The 15,978-nt window shown below is 54.1% G+C and overlaps 3 protein-coding genes across 3 annotated transcripts; 1 reads left to right on the top strand and 2 right to left on the bottom strand.

Moving 5' to 3' along the window:
- Positions 1 to 457: 457 nt before the first annotated feature.
- CABS01_01962 (uncharacterized protein) lies at positions 458 to 2,806 on the bottom strand (the record flags this gene model as incomplete). The annotated part of the gene is made up of 2 exons (XM_060535341.1): positions 458 to 1,739; positions 1,821 to 2,806. 2 exons carry the CDS (start codon positions 2,804 to 2,806, stop codon positions 458 to 460), a joined length of 2,268 nt encoding a protein of 755 aa, XP_060395646.1.
- Positions 2,807 to 4,018: 1,212 nt separating this feature from the next.
- On the bottom strand, positions 4,019 to 8,730 carry CABS01_01961 (uncharacterized protein; the record flags this gene model as incomplete). The annotated part of the gene is made up of 4 exons (XM_060535340.1): positions 4,019 to 4,189; positions 4,321 to 8,421; positions 8,489 to 8,600; positions 8,663 to 8,730. 4 exons carry the CDS (start codon positions 8,728 to 8,730, stop codon positions 4,019 to 4,021), a joined length of 4,452 nt encoding a protein of 1,483 aa, XP_060395645.1.
- A 702-nt stretch (positions 8,731 to 9,432) lies between these two features.
- Positions 9,433 to 10,306, top strand: CABS01_01960 (uncharacterized protein; the record flags this gene model as incomplete). Its single annotated transcript, XM_060535339.1, has 3 exons — positions 9,433 to 9,598; positions 9,663 to 9,828; positions 9,931 to 10,306. The coding sequence occupies 3 exons, from the start codon at positions 9,433 to 9,435 to the stop codon at positions 10,304 to 10,306; spliced, it is 708 nt and encodes a 235-aa protein (XP_060395644.1).
- Positions 10,307 to 15,978: the final 5,672 nt, after the last annotated feature.

The raw sequence follows: 15,978 nt of genomic DNA, 5'->3' as shown, positions 1-15,978 counted from the left end.
CACCAGAGCAGCCTTTCTGTGACTTGTGTTTTCTTTCGTGGCATGGTCGGCATATAAAGCCAATGATCCCGGCTAAAATTGGGTTGCCGATGCCCGGTATCGCGCGGCCAAAGAGTCGCAAGGCCGCATCAAGACGAAGACAGCTTGATGGCCCTACGCCGAGCCGATTAAGGAGCATCTTGCTGACTGGGGATGACATGCCATCTACTCGAGTGCTTCCCTTGGCGGACCGGGGTGTTGGACGGCAAGTATTCAACTTGCCGATGAAAGTGTTATTCATGTGAGTGAGCTTGGAACCTCAAATCATTGCTCTGATATTCAACTCGAAGCGCCCCGCTAAAACCAGACATCTCACAAAAGTTCGCTATGCAAAAAGCTTCAAGTCCCCCCTGAACCGAACAAGAGCCAAAAGCAAAAGCACAAGCTTGCCCAGAAATGCAACTCTCGATACCCCTCATTACCAGCCCATCTTCCTCCTTTTAGCCTTATCATGCCAAACCCTCACCCTGCTCTCCTTCTCCGTCGCCTCGATCCTCAACCACCCATAATCATCGTCAAACCCAAGACCCTCGTTCGCAGCGTACTCCTCACGCGTACGCTTCCGGCTCTCAAGATGCCCCTTTGACCGATACTTCACGCCATCGGCCCCACCCGTCCGGGCCCTCCACTGCGTCCGAAGAAGCGGCGGATCCGCCTGGCCAGCTGGGGGATTCTCGGTCCTCCAGGTTTTTATGACGGATATGGTGGGACATATCACCCCATATCTGTCCGTGTCAGTGTTAGCTTCGTAAGTGAGCAACATGTCGTGATATGACCGGTTTTGCAGGTTATGGGGTGGCTGTGCTTCAAAATACCGACCTCGAATCTGCGCCCCGGTTACAGGGTCCAGGATGTTTCTGCAGATGCTTATTGGCTTCATCTCCAGCTGCTGGTCGTCGGTGATGCTACTACGCCCGTCGGTCGTGGACCAGGCGCCCACCCATTTCTTACTGCCATCATGGTACTTAGCCCCCGGCCACCACGGCATCGGTGGCCAGCGCTCCCACATCTTGTAAGGTCGCGTGCCGATGTAATGCCCGCCTCTTACCGCTGACGGCAGTTCGGGACTTACTCGCGTGACGGGCTGAAAATACCTTAGCTTAGAGTCAGTAACGAGGAGAATCTGCTCTCTCTTTTGGTTGTCGGGGTCCAGAATATACCCCTCCCGGGGTATACTTCCATACACTCTCATCTTGAAGACTTGTCTTCCTTCCTCCAGCCAAAGGTTTGCATAAGGTTCTTCTGGTGGGGGTGAATTTTCGCTGGGTGTTCTCTCTCGTGCGATCGCTTCATTATTGGACTGAGTACCCGAAGGACCTGGCTGGCCGTTTCGCTCTGGGGAGGCCTCGCGGCTGGAAGGAAACGTCGTTACCGGGTCTGACGGTTCACGGGGCTTGTCAGGGCGCGTAAAGGTAATCACCTCGGTGCCAAAGTAGTCAGCGATGAGGTAGAGCATCTCGTGGTACGCGGACTCCTTGGGTAGGCCAGCGTCCCGCTCGTTTCTGTTGAGGCAGCGTATGAGATCTAGAGGGCCCCATTCCTTGATTTTGTCCTTGGACACGTTCGTAGCCGAGTCCACGAGGAGTTGGCAGTACATCCGGAAACGGGGTGAAGCGGGGTCCGATAGCTGGGAATGAAACCAGTTGGCCAGTCTGCCCTTGATAGTCTTGGCGAGATCACACCGGTTGTGAACAAGGACGCTGTAAGAGTTAGAACGGGTTCTCAGTAATGACGGTCTGGGGCGAAACAAAAGAATAAGTGTGGGAGAGGGGGGGACTTACGAGAGAGAATACCACAAACTATCCTCGCCCTTCGGCACAGGGCTCGCGAAGAAGGTGTATGGGAGGAGCTCCTCCTTACTGTCTCCCTCTTTCTGTGGAATGATGCCGTATAACTCCGGATCCTTCCCCTTCCCCTTTGGACTTCTAGCTTTTCCTTGCGTATTGTTGCTCTCCTCTTGCTCGGCGGCATCCTCTCCCTGCTCCTCGGTATTCTTATCCCGCATTTCTGCGTCTTCTTCCTGCTCTCCACTTTCTTCTTCCTCCTCCTCATCATTTTCTCCCTCGTCGTTCTCGTCATCCGTCTCGACCTCGTGAAACTCAGGATCGTTGCCCTTAAATCGGAAATTCGTCCTAGCCTGAAACCCATAACAAGCAACAAGATCTTGCCACTCCTCGGCCTCCTTTTCTCGCGCATCCCGAACCATGTTTTTCGTCGCCATCCACGTCTTGCCCATCTTCCGATGATCTCGCGCCCGATCGTCCCTCTCCTTCTGTCTATCAGGCCCATACGTCGCATCGAAAATAGTCTTCGTCGCAGGAGTAGGCACATTCTGATCCCAGTTGGCAATCGTCAAGTCAACCGGCGCATCGTCACAAGTACCATTAGGCTTCCAGTGACTGATCCACGTATTCTCAAATATCTGCCAATCTTCGTGCCCGGGCCGCCGGATCCCGGAAATTGTGTGCATGGCTGACCGGACCCGTCTGCTAGCCTCGAGGAACCGCCGGTGGCCGACGGACCCGAGCTGGAACTCGAGACTTTCCTCATAGATTTTGGCAATCAAACGGTTGCACCAGTGCACGAACTCGTGAGCCGGCGGCCGGACTGCCGGTATGGCGGCGTCTCTGCTGTGTAAACCTAGAATCTTGTATGCGAGATCCACGTCCCCGTCGTCTGGGGCGCACCCGAGAATCACTCCAATCTTGGGATATGCTGTGGCCCCTGTCGGTGCGACCCACTGTTGAGGAGCGGCGGCGGCAGCCATTCTGTCAAATGTGTCTTGGTGATACGGTGTTCGTGTAAAATACGGTGTGGATTGTAATCGGCTGAGAGAACCTTGTGGGAGCTCGTCGAATCGGCTGTATGAGGATGTCTAGATGTTCGTTGAAACCTCTAGTATTGACAGTGTTCTTCTTCACAGTCCTATTGATTGCCGGCAATCAATCTTTCTACGTTGGGATTGTGTAATGACCTCGATTTTCGATGTGTTTTCGTCGTTCTTGCTCTCGTTCAAGTAGGAATCATACAGCCTGCCCGTACTGCAAGCACCGAACATCTTTGCCTCTAGGTCCAAAGAGACCTTACAGAACTGTGAAAGAAAATATTGTATTCTGAGGCAAAGGAGGGAAAGATCAAGCTAACAATGATGGCTTAAGAGTATTGTGCTACTCATGAAAGCCGTTCCAGAGTCCTCAAAGGCTTCAAGAACAACAAGATTATAGACACAAGGAGATCACATCCAAGTCAGGCTGGTCCGTCACCTGACTTATTACACCCTCGGTTGGAGCAATACCAATGGAAAGAAATGAATAAATCAGCATTGTGCGAGGTAGCATTAAATACAGTGTAGGGCACTTGATGATGTCCAGACTTAGAGACAGCACAATGTTAGCCAGAGAAAATCGCAAAGTTGAAGAATCACGCCACACTATGCACATGACCTTAGAAAGTCCCTAAAAGGTAAACAAGAGCACCAAATGTATTCAGAAAAAAAAGATACTTCTAAGGTGCCTCTATCCCAAGCACGCTATGCATGCAGAATCCTTTGCAAAGCCCCATCTTGTTCTCTTCCAGTCCCAAGAGTAAAGTGCCCAAAAGATGTCAAGAAACTCCGTCCTCAAGTTCGCTCCGTTGTCACCACGACTATCATCCGGTGCCATCCCCGTCGGATCTCTTCTCACCAAAAGGTGGCAATCGACGTCCTTGGGCAGTATGCTACGCCGCCGCGCTCCGAGGATCCTCCCATGTTCCCTTTTATCCATCGAAGAAACCAATACAAAGAACCACTCGTCATAACCCAGCGTCCGAGGATGAATGCTAGGTCGGCAAAGGGCCCCAGGCCAAGGGTGACAAAAGCACAAAAAACTCCTCAAAGACACCCCCTTCTTCACAAAGGAGGCTTCGGGTATTGTGTAATGCTCGTACAATATTCCTCCACAACCCAACCCCTCCACACAGGCTCTCCCTCTGTCTCTCTCTACCGGCGTTCCGGGCCCTCCCACTTCCTCTTCGCGCCTCCGCCGCCACCACCAGTCTCATAGCTCAGGTCAACGCTCCAAAGCGAATCCCAAACCACGCTCTTCTTCGTCGGACTCTCGACGCTGACCCCGCTCCTCTGACGCTGCAGCCTCAAGGGCGATCGAGCTTTCTGACCGAAATCAGTGAGAAGGCGGTTAAACCTCGGATGGGGAGGGAGAGAAAGAGACACAGAGAGAGAAACGGGGGAGGCTTTTTCTTGCTGGTCTAGGGGCCAACGAGAGAATCGATCATGTTCCGTACCTCGGGCGACCTGGGTCTATCGGCCTGACCCTCTTCCGCAAGCGGGCTCGATGCCTGCCCTACCTGTCCCGACTGCTCGTGTCCATTCGTGGACGGTCCCACTTGTCCTTCTTCAGGGTGGTTCGTCTCGGTCGGCGTATCCGGAGCGACTGCGCGAAGAGAATTTGTCTCGCTGCCCAAAGCGTTACCCTTGAGGAGTGCCGCACCGCCGCCACCTACAGCAAAGGGGAGAGCCCGTTTCGAGTTGGAGCTGCTCCGACGGCTCTCTAGGCTCTTGCTAAGCGCCTTGCTAACGCCTTCGATGCTATGGGTGTTGGCGCGCTGCTTGTCCTTGCCATTTGTCTGCGCGTGTGTGTGCATGTCCGCCATAGCCTCGACATTGTTCGTTGCGATGGTAGACTTGCCCAGCCCAGGCGTTGCGGGCGCGCCGGGCTTGTCCTCGTGCGCATCAATCAGGTACCACCGCAGACCATCGGAAAGCTGGAAGGGGTTATCGTCCTCTTCGCCATTAACCGAGTCGGTATCGGGGAGTTGCTTATGCATGCTTTTTGAAAGATCCACGACGCGCTCCTGTACCCTTGTGATGCGAGCCACGAGCCACTCGCGGGATCGTAGACGATGGGCATCTGTCTCCCGCAGAAAGTAGTGAGGAAAGCCAACATTGAAAGCAGCCCATGCGCCAGCCGTCTGGTTTCGGGTGGGCAGAAACAAAGCGAGGTCGCCTTCTTTGAAGTGCTTGAAGGCAATCTTCTCGTGCGAGTCCCGCTGAAGGGTGTGCGCCTTCTCCCTGTACGCGCGCGCGTCTCGCTGGAGTTTCCGGGCAAGGTGCTCAACATCCTTGACACGCTTGTAGACCGTCTCAGCAAACAAATCCATGTCGAACGTGCCCAGCCGTGTCATGAAAGCCTCGTATTTCTCGGTCTCTGCGTCGGCATCATTGCTATTCATCCAGTACAGCAACTCAAGGTCGGTGCTATCGGCCAGAGTGCGACTGGTGAGCATGCCGGAGCGGCGAATCGTGGACTGACTAGGATCAGACGAGTCGTTTGCGGCGTGGTATTGGCTCATAGTGCCCCTCTCGGACCTAGGAACCTTTTGGATTGTCATGGTCGCGTCCTGCCGAGTGACTGAGAAGCCCAGTCGCTCCAACAGCCGGCACAATCTGTCGTTCTGAGAGTAAAGACGCTGTGTCAAATCCTTAGTCTTCTCAGATCTAGACTCAAAGTGACCAAGCACAGCTGAGAGCTTAGACTGAGACTTCTCCATCTTCTCCTTGTAGAGTCGCAACTCTTCCTCGAGGCTGCCGACTTGGGATTGTCTGGATGCAAGCTCCTCGGCGATAGAACTGATTCGTCCTTCTTCCTCGTCGAGCTTCTTCCTCAGGCTCTCCGAGCCCGTCTCGCCATCGGCAATCTTGGCACGAAGCTGATCAAGCTGCTCTCGGCCCTCGGCGGCCTCCTTTTCAAGAGCAGTCACACGAGCCTTCTCTCCCTCCAGATTTTCCTTCAGGTGCCGGGACTTGTCTTCTTCGGAAGTAAGTTTGTTCTTCGTTTCAGAGATTGTGGCCTTTAGGTTCTTGATCTGCTCGTCAGCTTGTTCCAGATCGGCCTTGAGAATTGATCGGTCGCTCTCGAGGGTCTTCATATTAGCGGTAATATCAGTAGCCCGGTAGATGAGTGCGTCGATGAGATCGTTGAGGTCCTCGGTAGTGTCATCGTTCGGCGACAGCTGGTCGTGAACATCGCGGAGCGCCTTCATTTGTGTCTCAGCCATCTCTTGCGTAGTGCCCAGTACCTTGGCAAGCTTTTTGGCCTCGTCGTTAGCGGTTTGCAGCTGCTTGTCGAGAGACTCATTTTGTTCCCTTTGGAGTCGTGCCTCGTTGCGTAGGAAGTCGACTTGGCCCTGAGTCTTGAGGGCCTCATCCTTCTGTTCCTTCTGTAGCCTGTCGACCTCAGCCTCTAGCTCGTGCATTCGCTCAATGTAGGTAGCCTTTTCGTTTTCTCTCGACTCGCCAAAATTCTCAATCTCATCTTCGGTGTCTTCGATACGGGCCTTGAGTCCCTTGATCTCGTTCTCCAGAGACTTGCGCTCTTCGACAAATTCCCGCTGCAGGGCCTCCATATTCTCGAGAAGCTCCTTCTTAGTAGAGTTGGCCTCTTCCATTCGGTCCTTGACGTCGTCGTGCGCTGTAGCCCGGACGCTGAGGTCCTTTTCGAACGCCGCCGATTTCTCTTTCTCGGCATTGAGCTCGCTTTCAAGGTGCTGTATTCTTTGCTGGACCTCATTATCGTTGGATGATTGACGCTGATCCAGTTCGCTCTCCAATTGCTGCACTCGCTTCGCCAAAGCCTCTGATTGATCAGATGCCCGACGAGCATTCAGTTCACCTTCGAGCTGTTGTATCCTCTGCAAAAGCGCTTCTGAGTTTCCTGTAGAGCGTCGATGGTCATCAACTGTCGCTGTCGACCTGACGGAGTTGGTCGAATCATTCCTCTCGTGTCCGAACAAGCCCCCAATACCAGGTCGAGAAGCTGCGCTTTGTCTGTGAAGCAAGTCTTCCAATCTTCGTACACGGCTCTCCGCCGTTTTCAACTTGTTCTCGAGCTTCGACTTGTCGTCTTGGAGGCTGCGCAGTAACTCATCATCGCCACGGATCATCAAGCCACTTCGTCCAAGGGCGGCTTCATGGACACTGCCATTCTTGAAGGCCTTCAGCCTCTTCGACTGCTGCTTCGTAGGGCTGCTCAACTCATTCACAAGCTTCATCACATCCTCAATGATGTCCACTTCGGCTTGTTGCTTCTGGAGATGCTCCAGGAATTCTTCCAGGTCCCGCTTGACCATGCTGGGCCATGTCTCCTCTTCGCCGAGCAAGTTGACCTCGAGTCCAAGTACGTTTGCCTCAGTCTTGTCTGATCCGTACATGCTGCCGACCATCTTGTGCCACTTCCTCCGTCTCTTTGACTCCTCGTCCTGGAACAGTGCCATCTCGTTGGCCAGTGTCGACGAATCCGTCTTGATCTTGTCGGACCACTCCCGACGCCGAACGGCTTCGGAGACGAAAGAGGCGTACATGTACGGGAGCTGGTGAATGAGACGCAAATAGTCAAAGGTCGTCATGTCGTCCTCGGCTTGGTTCAAGACATTAATCTGATTTTTAACGCTGCTGTGTAATGTGGTGATCTCGGTGATGTTGCGCATAAAACTAATTGAATCGGCCGATATGGCGTTCCGTGCCTGCGTGACATAGAGCAGCATATCATCCATCTCCGCGGAGCGTTTCTTCAAGCTTGGAATGAGGCGTGACGTGTGGTTCTCCGCCGTCCGCGAGGCTTGAAGGACGTTGGGCTGCGTATCCTGGTACTCCAGGACGACGTGGTAATCAGTCTCTATCTTCTTGGCCACGGCTTCGACATCCTGGAGCAACTGCTGCGCCTCGCCACTATGCGACAGCGCCGAACGACCAACAAGGCTGTCAAAGTCCCCTATCAGCTGCTCAAGTCCGCCATACATCATTTTCGCGGCCTTCTCCAGATCCGTCGCCTTGGTGGTGAACTTTTTCAAGGATGTCGGCGCCAACCGTCCAGACTTCTTCGCAGTGTCGATCTCGATCAGGTCTTCCAGCGTCGTCGTCTTCTTCTTGAGGTCCCTGGAGGTCATGAAACGCACCATGGCAGCAGAGATGGGCACACTGCGCGCCACGGTGAGGTAGTGCTCCCAATTCTCGGCAAGCTGCTCGTACTCGCCCAGCGCAGGTTCTACCCATTTCTTGAGCTCGGCGTACTTGGGTTCAATCTGTTTCACACTGATCTCCAGATTGGCCACAGCTGCATCGAGGCATTTGACCATGACGTCCATTTCGCTATACCGCTCCTGAATCTCGGCCGTCATACGTGCCGAGTCATCGACGATGCCACGGGCCCATGCCTGGCGCTCCTTGTAGAGGGCCTGCCATTCTGATAGAACACGAATATTGCCTATGTAGTTGGGGGCGTTCGGAACAGCATATCGCTTAGGAAGGGGGAGCTCGGACTTTGGAGACGAGGCGACGTTGGGGGAGTTTGGTTGCGATATTCGAATGTCGTAGATGTAGATCTCGGTCTGCGCCAGCAGGTCAGCTTCAAGGTCTCTCTCTCTCTCTGACCCGTAAATAGGAGGGGCGTCGTACCTCCTGGTGAAGAGTCTGCAGCTTGACACTCCGACCTTGGGCAGTCAAAGCAACAACCTGGTGCGCCGGAATCGACGTATGCCTTGCGATCCAGGCTTTGAGGTCATCGAGCCTGCGAATGAAGCTGTCAGCCTGCTTTCTCTCGGTCTCACAAGGAGGCAAAACCTGACATACGCAGAAAACTGTGTCGTGTCCACCTGCAGACGCTGGCCCGTATGGGCTATCAACACCTGCGTCGCCATCCCCGGAACATCTCCGAAGAGAAGAAGAGCTGCGACAGCCTAGCCTGCAGTCCGGTCTTTGCAGCAATAGTTTCAAGGGTTTGGCGTAGCTATGTGTTAGAGTCGACAAAGGCCGTCGCCCGGTAAAATCGTACGATACGCGCGCGCAAGGAAATCGCTGTCGTCGTTTGACTCGTTGCCGTCGTCTTCGTCGTCGTTGCAAAGGATCCGAGAGAAAGACAGAAGTATGCACGAACGTCGGTTGTTGCAAAAGCGCAAAGGCGGTTCGTTCGCCAGGTTCCAAGACGTGACCGCTGAGGCGCCCTACAGAGCTCGTGCAGGCTGCAAACCCACTAAAAACCTTTGGGAGGCATAGCGTGACGCCGCCTCGTGATGTCTTGAGTCATTTGATTGGACAGTCATACGGCACCAGCCACTGATAAGATAACGGCTCCAGGGATGGGGCTGACACTCATGGAATGGAAGACATACCGCGCCGCACCCGCCACAACTTTCATACTCAGTTCCTACCTTACTCCACCATCCATCCGGATCCGAAGCCAAAAGCCGCCGAGTTTCCGTGAGTTCGGGGGTTTTTGAATGCGATTCTGAGTGTGAGTCGCGCGTCGCGTCCGGAGGGCGGAGCGGTGACATCTCGGACACCGGGCTCATCCCATACAAACCTGAATTTCTGCCATCAGATGGTAGAAATCATTTTCGACCATGGATGAGCTACCAAATCGAAGCCTTTCGACAGCAAACAAAGCCGATCAAGTGCCCACCCTTTTACTTTCCAATGACGAGCAGCGCGTCCTTGCTCTTTACGATGAGCTTCGCGACCTCGAGATCAAGGTCGCCCTGGTGAAGGCACAACAGAGCCATGTCTCAGGTACACACTTCCCATATCAAGACGACCGACAGTAAAAGTCCGCATTGCTAACGGGTACAGATAGACTCAACAACACCAAGCACAGAAGAAAATGTGAGAAAGGCTCAGCAGGACGCGTCGACGGCGCGTGCGGGATGGCTTCTGAGGAACAATATCACGGATAGTGTCATGACGGCCAACCCCATCCTCAAAGCTGTCCATGGGAGCACACAGTCAACGCCCATCGAAACGTACGTCCATTCTTGATTCTGTGATCACAAAATCACTATCATTTTATCCATGATTAAACTATGACCTCTAAACTTTGATGTCTGAGTGCTAACAGGAAGCAGTGACCTCCTACCACACATCCGCTCCCGCGACAACGTCTCTGTCGCCCTCGCCAACAAATCAGAAGACATCCGCAGCCTCATCAAGCAGCTGACTGAGGTGGAAGCCGAGAGCCTACGAGTCGGCCGGAAAAACGTGGAGCTCACAGCCGAGATCCTCAGGCTTACTGAGGATGCGGAAAAGAGAAATGCGGGCGAGACTGACGACCCCGCCGTGCAGGCGGAGATAGCCAGACTTGAAGCCGAGGTGAAGGCGAGCATACGGCGGTGGAAAGTTATGAAAGGCACCGCCAGCGCTGTGGTCGTTGGCAGCGGCGTAGACTGGTCCAGAGATGAAGCGCTGCGCGAGGTAGTACTGGACCCCGAAGATGACGAATAGTGAAAAGCTTGCTAGACCTTGGAGATCAGAAGCTCACATTGGCCCACGATACGCATGGGGCAGGGTGGACAGAGGCACGAAAAGCAAGGGTCAGAGGCGACCAGCCAGAGGGCCATAGGCTACCTGGCTACCCCTAATGAGTCTACGTAGTAGGTAGCCAGGCTCGCAGGCCCATCTTATCATGACCACATCATCTCAGGAATCAGGACTATGAGATGGTGCCAATTACAATGGCGTATTACCACCGGTTTGAGGGGCTCGTCAAATGGAATGGACCGAAACTCAAGACCTCAGTACGTTGGAACGTTCGCTTCAACCCGCCCTACGCAGGTTGTATGCAGGTACGGACCTCCAGAGGCTCGGTCAAGTCGTGACCGCGGTCTAGGTCGTCGGGCCATACGGTTGGCATCACCAGATCATGGCGCTCGCCCTGCCCTGCGGACGATCGATTTGCTGTTGCTCATAGTAGCGTATCCGTACGGCACGGCATCGGCACCTGAGGGCACCACCCGAAGGCGTTTTTTGGTTTTCAAGCTCACCTTCGGCCCCTGCCGGCTCACGAAACTGGACAGGGCTTAGCGGCACCTCGGACGCTATGACCACGGTGATGTCGAATCACGTGGGTGAGCTTGGCTCCGAGATCTGCTCCTGTGGCCAATGCTTGAGCTTGATCAGCTGCTCTGTCTACCTACCTTATGTAGCTGGATCGCTGGAAACTATGAGATAGCAAAGAATAAAAATTGTCTGATGAAACGCGTTTCAATATCTTCAAGAGGACCCGTAAAACGTCACGGGGCTTGATAAAGCAGTTGCAGTGAGCTCATCCTCTTCCGTTATGGTGACTTTCGCGCGCAAAGTGACAAGACTCGAGAGCTCCCAGACGCCGTGAACAGCTTAAGCGTCGCGATGAACCACGCGTTTCGCGTTTCCATTACATACCCTGTGACCATAGAAGAATCATGCCTTTTAGATTAGATAATCAACGTCACTCAAGGTCCGTCTAGAAGAGGGAAGAGGGAAGGGAAAATGGGACTGAAAGTTGGGGGGAGCTTTGCACTCCCCGTCAGTCAAGCTCTGTGTCTGCTGCGACAGATCAGCCAGGAGGCCCAGGAGGAGTGGAGCATGGGCTCGCGTTGAACTACACAGTCTACACTGCACCTCAGTCTCCGACTCTCCATGTACCTCTCGTGTGCAGGTCCTAGGCGTGAGCAGCAAGAGTGTTTGGCTTGGGAGGGGGTGTGTGTGGTGTGTGGGAGAGAGTGATTGAGTGAGAAAGTGGGAGAGCCTTCAGTCAGGGAGGGCCAATATTTGCCGAGGGACCATCAGGTACAGCACAGTATCAGCAAAACAAAGGCAACCAGACCAGCGAAATTGCCTGGCTCCGTGTATCCGCTGCAAGTCGTCGGTACTTTGCGCACTTTGTTCGCCAGCCCGTTACCACCGCCTTCCCAGTGCTAGCCCAGCCAAACAGGGAACAAGCGGGCAAAAGCAAAATGGCTGGGCCCGGCGGCCCTGACTGGAATGGTGAAATGGTGCGGCAACGCCCTCCTACTGGAGTCCTGGGCAGACACGGCTTGTCTGGCTCATGGGCAAAACGCGCTGCTGGCTTGCCAATTTGCAGAGGAGACCTGCATTGGGCGTCTTGGGTGCGCGTTGGGTGCATTGGAGCGGGGGACCGTATCGATTGTCGTTGCAGGCATTACCCAGTCTTATGCCTCGAGGTACACGAGACGCCCGCACACTTTGTGCGCATGACGAAGTATTCCACCCTTCTTTGACGCCGGGAGCGTTGCACCGCCTGGCTGCTGCCCGCTTCGTGGTGTGTCGGTGTTGAAGACGTAGAACAGAGACGAGATAGACACGCCGCTCGCCGTCGGTCTCCGGTCGCCATGCAATCGTCAAGCTCCGCAAATAGTAACGCAGCTCTTTCTCCGTTATTTAATGTGAAGCTTACGGCTCTGTACGGAGTAGACTCGCTTTCAGCATAGGATGTGTTGAACATAGCTGATCGCTAAATAGTACCTACCAGTAAGCCCTTCGTCGATCACCTGGCGGCGGAGGGTAACTTGGAACAGTATGTACTGCGCAACCACGCATCCGCTGCAGAAGCAGGTTGCTCTAGGAGTGTCCAACAATAGACACTACGGAGGCGGATGGATGATGTTGGAATCGATGGCAGAGGGGAGGCTGGGGAGGTCCCAAGTGTACCGTGAGCTGCGCATGAGGAGTGATTGGGCGCATTCGCCCAAGCTGATTCCGGAGTCGGTGGACCGCGTTTGGGGTACCTTGGGCCAAGTAGCGGTACAAGACAATCTCGTATGACGGTACATGGGGCGTATGCATGAATCAAGTACCCAGATTCCGTTTCGGCCAGCCTGAATGCCATCCCCATCAGTCAGTCATCATGACTTCCGGTCGTTCCAATGTCACATCTCCCTGAGCAACAGCGTGAGGTGCTTCGCATCACGCCTCGTCACCCGAAGCTGAGTTTACGCCTCCGTGCACACCAGCCGACGGTGTGCCCCTGACTGCCAGGAGATCACAGTTTAGCTCGGTTTTTTGGATGAGGTCGATTCTTAGTAATACGATGAGTGGATGCTTCGATAGCGAGTGGTCTAGAGGCGCCCCAGTCAGTTGCTGTAAGCTCCTATGGGCTCAGGGGCTCTCCAAGTCACGTCGAAAGCTGGTGGGTGGCTTCACGCCGGAACTCAGCTAAATGGTGTTGCAATCTGTGCCGCATATGAAAGCCACCATGGGGTCTGCCGTACTGTGTATGTATCTTGTCTGACCGCGTGGACCAGCAACCCAGGGCGAGCCGGACACGGAGCGTTTGTCGAGAACTCTGAGCCGACGGTGCCTATAGACTTTGGTGCGTTTTGGAGGCGATGTCCTTGGGTGTTGATAGGACAAGCCACTTTGAAGAGGGGAATGCCGCAAAGTGTGTCGAGTGGTGTTTTAGTGTGGATGAAATTGCGCAGCGATGTTCAGGAAGCACAATCACTTACACAGTGTGTGAGAGTGTGTAAGCCAACTTGTTCCTCCATTCTCCAAACATTGAATCCTCCACCACACCACAGGTGCTCCATCGATTTCCCAATATCCATAATCCAGCCGGCCGAGCCTTGTTGTCTTGGTAAACAGCCGAAAGTTGCGAAGGCTTGTCAGCGGAAGACGCTAAGGAGACAACGTCGCGAACATGAGGTCACTAACACCCACAGCCCCAGCAAAGTGCAAGTGATGGACATGTTAGTGTGTCCGAGGTATAGCTTGTCTCCCATGGCGAAGGTTTGCTTTGATGGCGAAGGAAGTGATGTCGTCCCATAGACCTGATTCAAATCGTGCAGACCTCGAATTCCACGGAGAGTTGGCGAAAAGAAGCTTCAACTGCTGTGATCGACCATCCGACATGCTGTACCGAGCAGATGCATCTACCTAATGGAAGAGTCGCCAAGGTGTAAGGGATCTTACTGCCTTGAATTGGAAATGTCGAGGCAACGTTGGCTATTGGACTTCCGTCTTCCCCGTACGTGTTCGGTCTTCAATGTCTGACCGATGTACCTACGGCATGTCTAGCGAACGGGCCCTTGCCATTCAACAGGCGGTAGGGAGGATCGGAAGTATCTTAGCGCTCATGAAGATGACGAAAAAGTGCCTGGTCCAGGCCAAGTGCAGTCGGACGGAGTAGGTGTGCCACTGCACGTCTCTGCGATCTGGGAGTACGAATAGGTACACAAGGTCGTCTCCCTTAGGCTGTCAATGCCTAGTGGTATCGCATCACTGTCGTATGAAGGATGGTATAAGTAGCATGGTATGCTAGGCTAATGGTGCATGCGCGGAACCATCCTCGAATGGATGGGTGATGGCTGGTGTTGAAGAAAGAGGCCGTGGATCCAAATGATAGTTGTCGATAACATGGGGGTGTAAATGGATGGTAACATGGGATTCGTAAGAAGCTGAAGCTTGACGAGCCAGTATTCGGTCTCTCACTGCTGGGAACGAAAGCAGTCAGAAGTAGAGGGGGAGGGACTGGGAATGGCAACTTGGGCGAGACTGAAGACTGGAGAAGTCGGTTGATGGACGAGAGATGGTCCGTGTGGACAGTGACAGGAGGAAGGTAAGGTGGGGTAAGGTAAGGTAAGGTGGACGGAAAGGAAAGCACGAGATGCTTCAAAAGGAACCTAAGACTGGAAGAGGGAGCGAAGCAAAAGCAGGAGCAGGCACAGGACTCAACCGCACCTCACCTCAGACATTGGCGAAAGAGCCGGCACGTAGCCGTACGTAGCAAGCGGAGAAAGAAGGCGCGACGGCTGTAAAGTACACAGTACGAAAAGATGATATAAAACCCAGGTACAAAGCGGATGTACAGTACTTCGGTGCGGAGTTTTGCGTGCGCTTTGTACCTGTACAGTACCACATAATAATAGCAGCGGCACACCAAGAGCAAGGACTGTCCGAGGATGGAGTGATTGAAATGGATGGGAAGCGGGCGACAAGCTGGACCAGACCCGAGGGGTTGAGACGAGGACGGAAGGCAAAAGAAGAGCACCGCAGGATGGGCCAGATCCTGCTTCTTTTCCCTGCTTCTGTTACCTGGCCAGGTACGGTTTTGGCTACGGCCACGACCACCTGGACGGATACCTTACATAGTACTCCGTACACCTGAAGCTAAGGCCATTGGCGCCTGCCTTGCAAGATGCTGCTGGATACGCAGTAGGTAATATGTCGCTCCTTCCTTCTCCATCGCATCGCCAGCACGTTCGCAACTTCTGATCGCGCATTGTCCACACCTAACTTGGTCTGTTCTGGTTCCGCAGTTTGATTTATTGCCATGGACTTCAATTAACAGGCCAATAGGTTGCGTGCGGACGCACTTGCATACTAAGGTGAAGTATCCGTAAGGTAGGGAGGTATCTGTCCGTACTAATCCAGGTACTGGGGTACTTTCGAGCATGTATCCGTAGCTGGCCGCTTCAAGGTGTGTGTAGTCGTTGTCCCCTGGCAGATGCGACGAGCAGGAAGGGTGTAGGCAGACTCAAGGTGTGAAAGGAACGTGAGGTACTTTGCACGGCAGTCTCTGGTGCAAGGTACCTTTACCTTGTGGGTGGGCGCGGACTGTAACTAGGAGGGACTTGGACTTCCACGTAGGATGGGGGGAGGATGATGGGGAGGAGAAGGATGGGGAAAGAAGGGTCAAGCTGGACTCTGGAGCAAAAGGCAAGAGAAGGGAAGGGTGCGCACGTCGACTGTCAGGGAGGGAAGGCGCGCCCACACCCTTTCCCTTCTCATCGCGCCTTCCCCCTCTCTTGCCTCTCTCCTCTTTTGTGCCCTTCGCTTGGTGGGCGGGTGCCCGGTGTGCCCAGTACCAGGCCAATGCCGCCAGTTACCACCCAGTGACAAGTGTTGCCAATGCCAGTGCGCAGACCTCTTTTTTTTTTTTTTTTGCCCGTCGTCTGGTTTGGTACGGATACCTGCCCAGCCTACCCAGACACCCATCCCCTCCTAGCCATTCAGCGTGCAGCAGCAAGCCCAGGCACAGGCGAGGAAGCGACGGGAGGGAAAGCGAAAGTGACAAGCGTCCGCACCTGCGCAGGCCAAAAAAAAGATGATTTGGAGTGATCCAAGGAGAAAGAGGAGGAGAGCCCGTCCACGGTGACCCCTTCCTTCCTCAGTTC

Source organism: Colletotrichum abscissum, assembly GCF_030869225.1.
Source record: "Colletotrichum abscissum strain IMI 504890 chromosome Unknown Scaffold_4.1, whole genome shotgun sequence".
Taxonomy (NCBI): domain Eukaryota; kingdom Fungi; phylum Ascomycota; class Sordariomycetes; order Glomerellales; family Glomerellaceae; genus Colletotrichum; species Colletotrichum abscissum.
The sequence above is the reverse complement of the archived record's forward strand: the minus strand, read 5'-3'. Positions and strand labels throughout refer to the sequence as shown.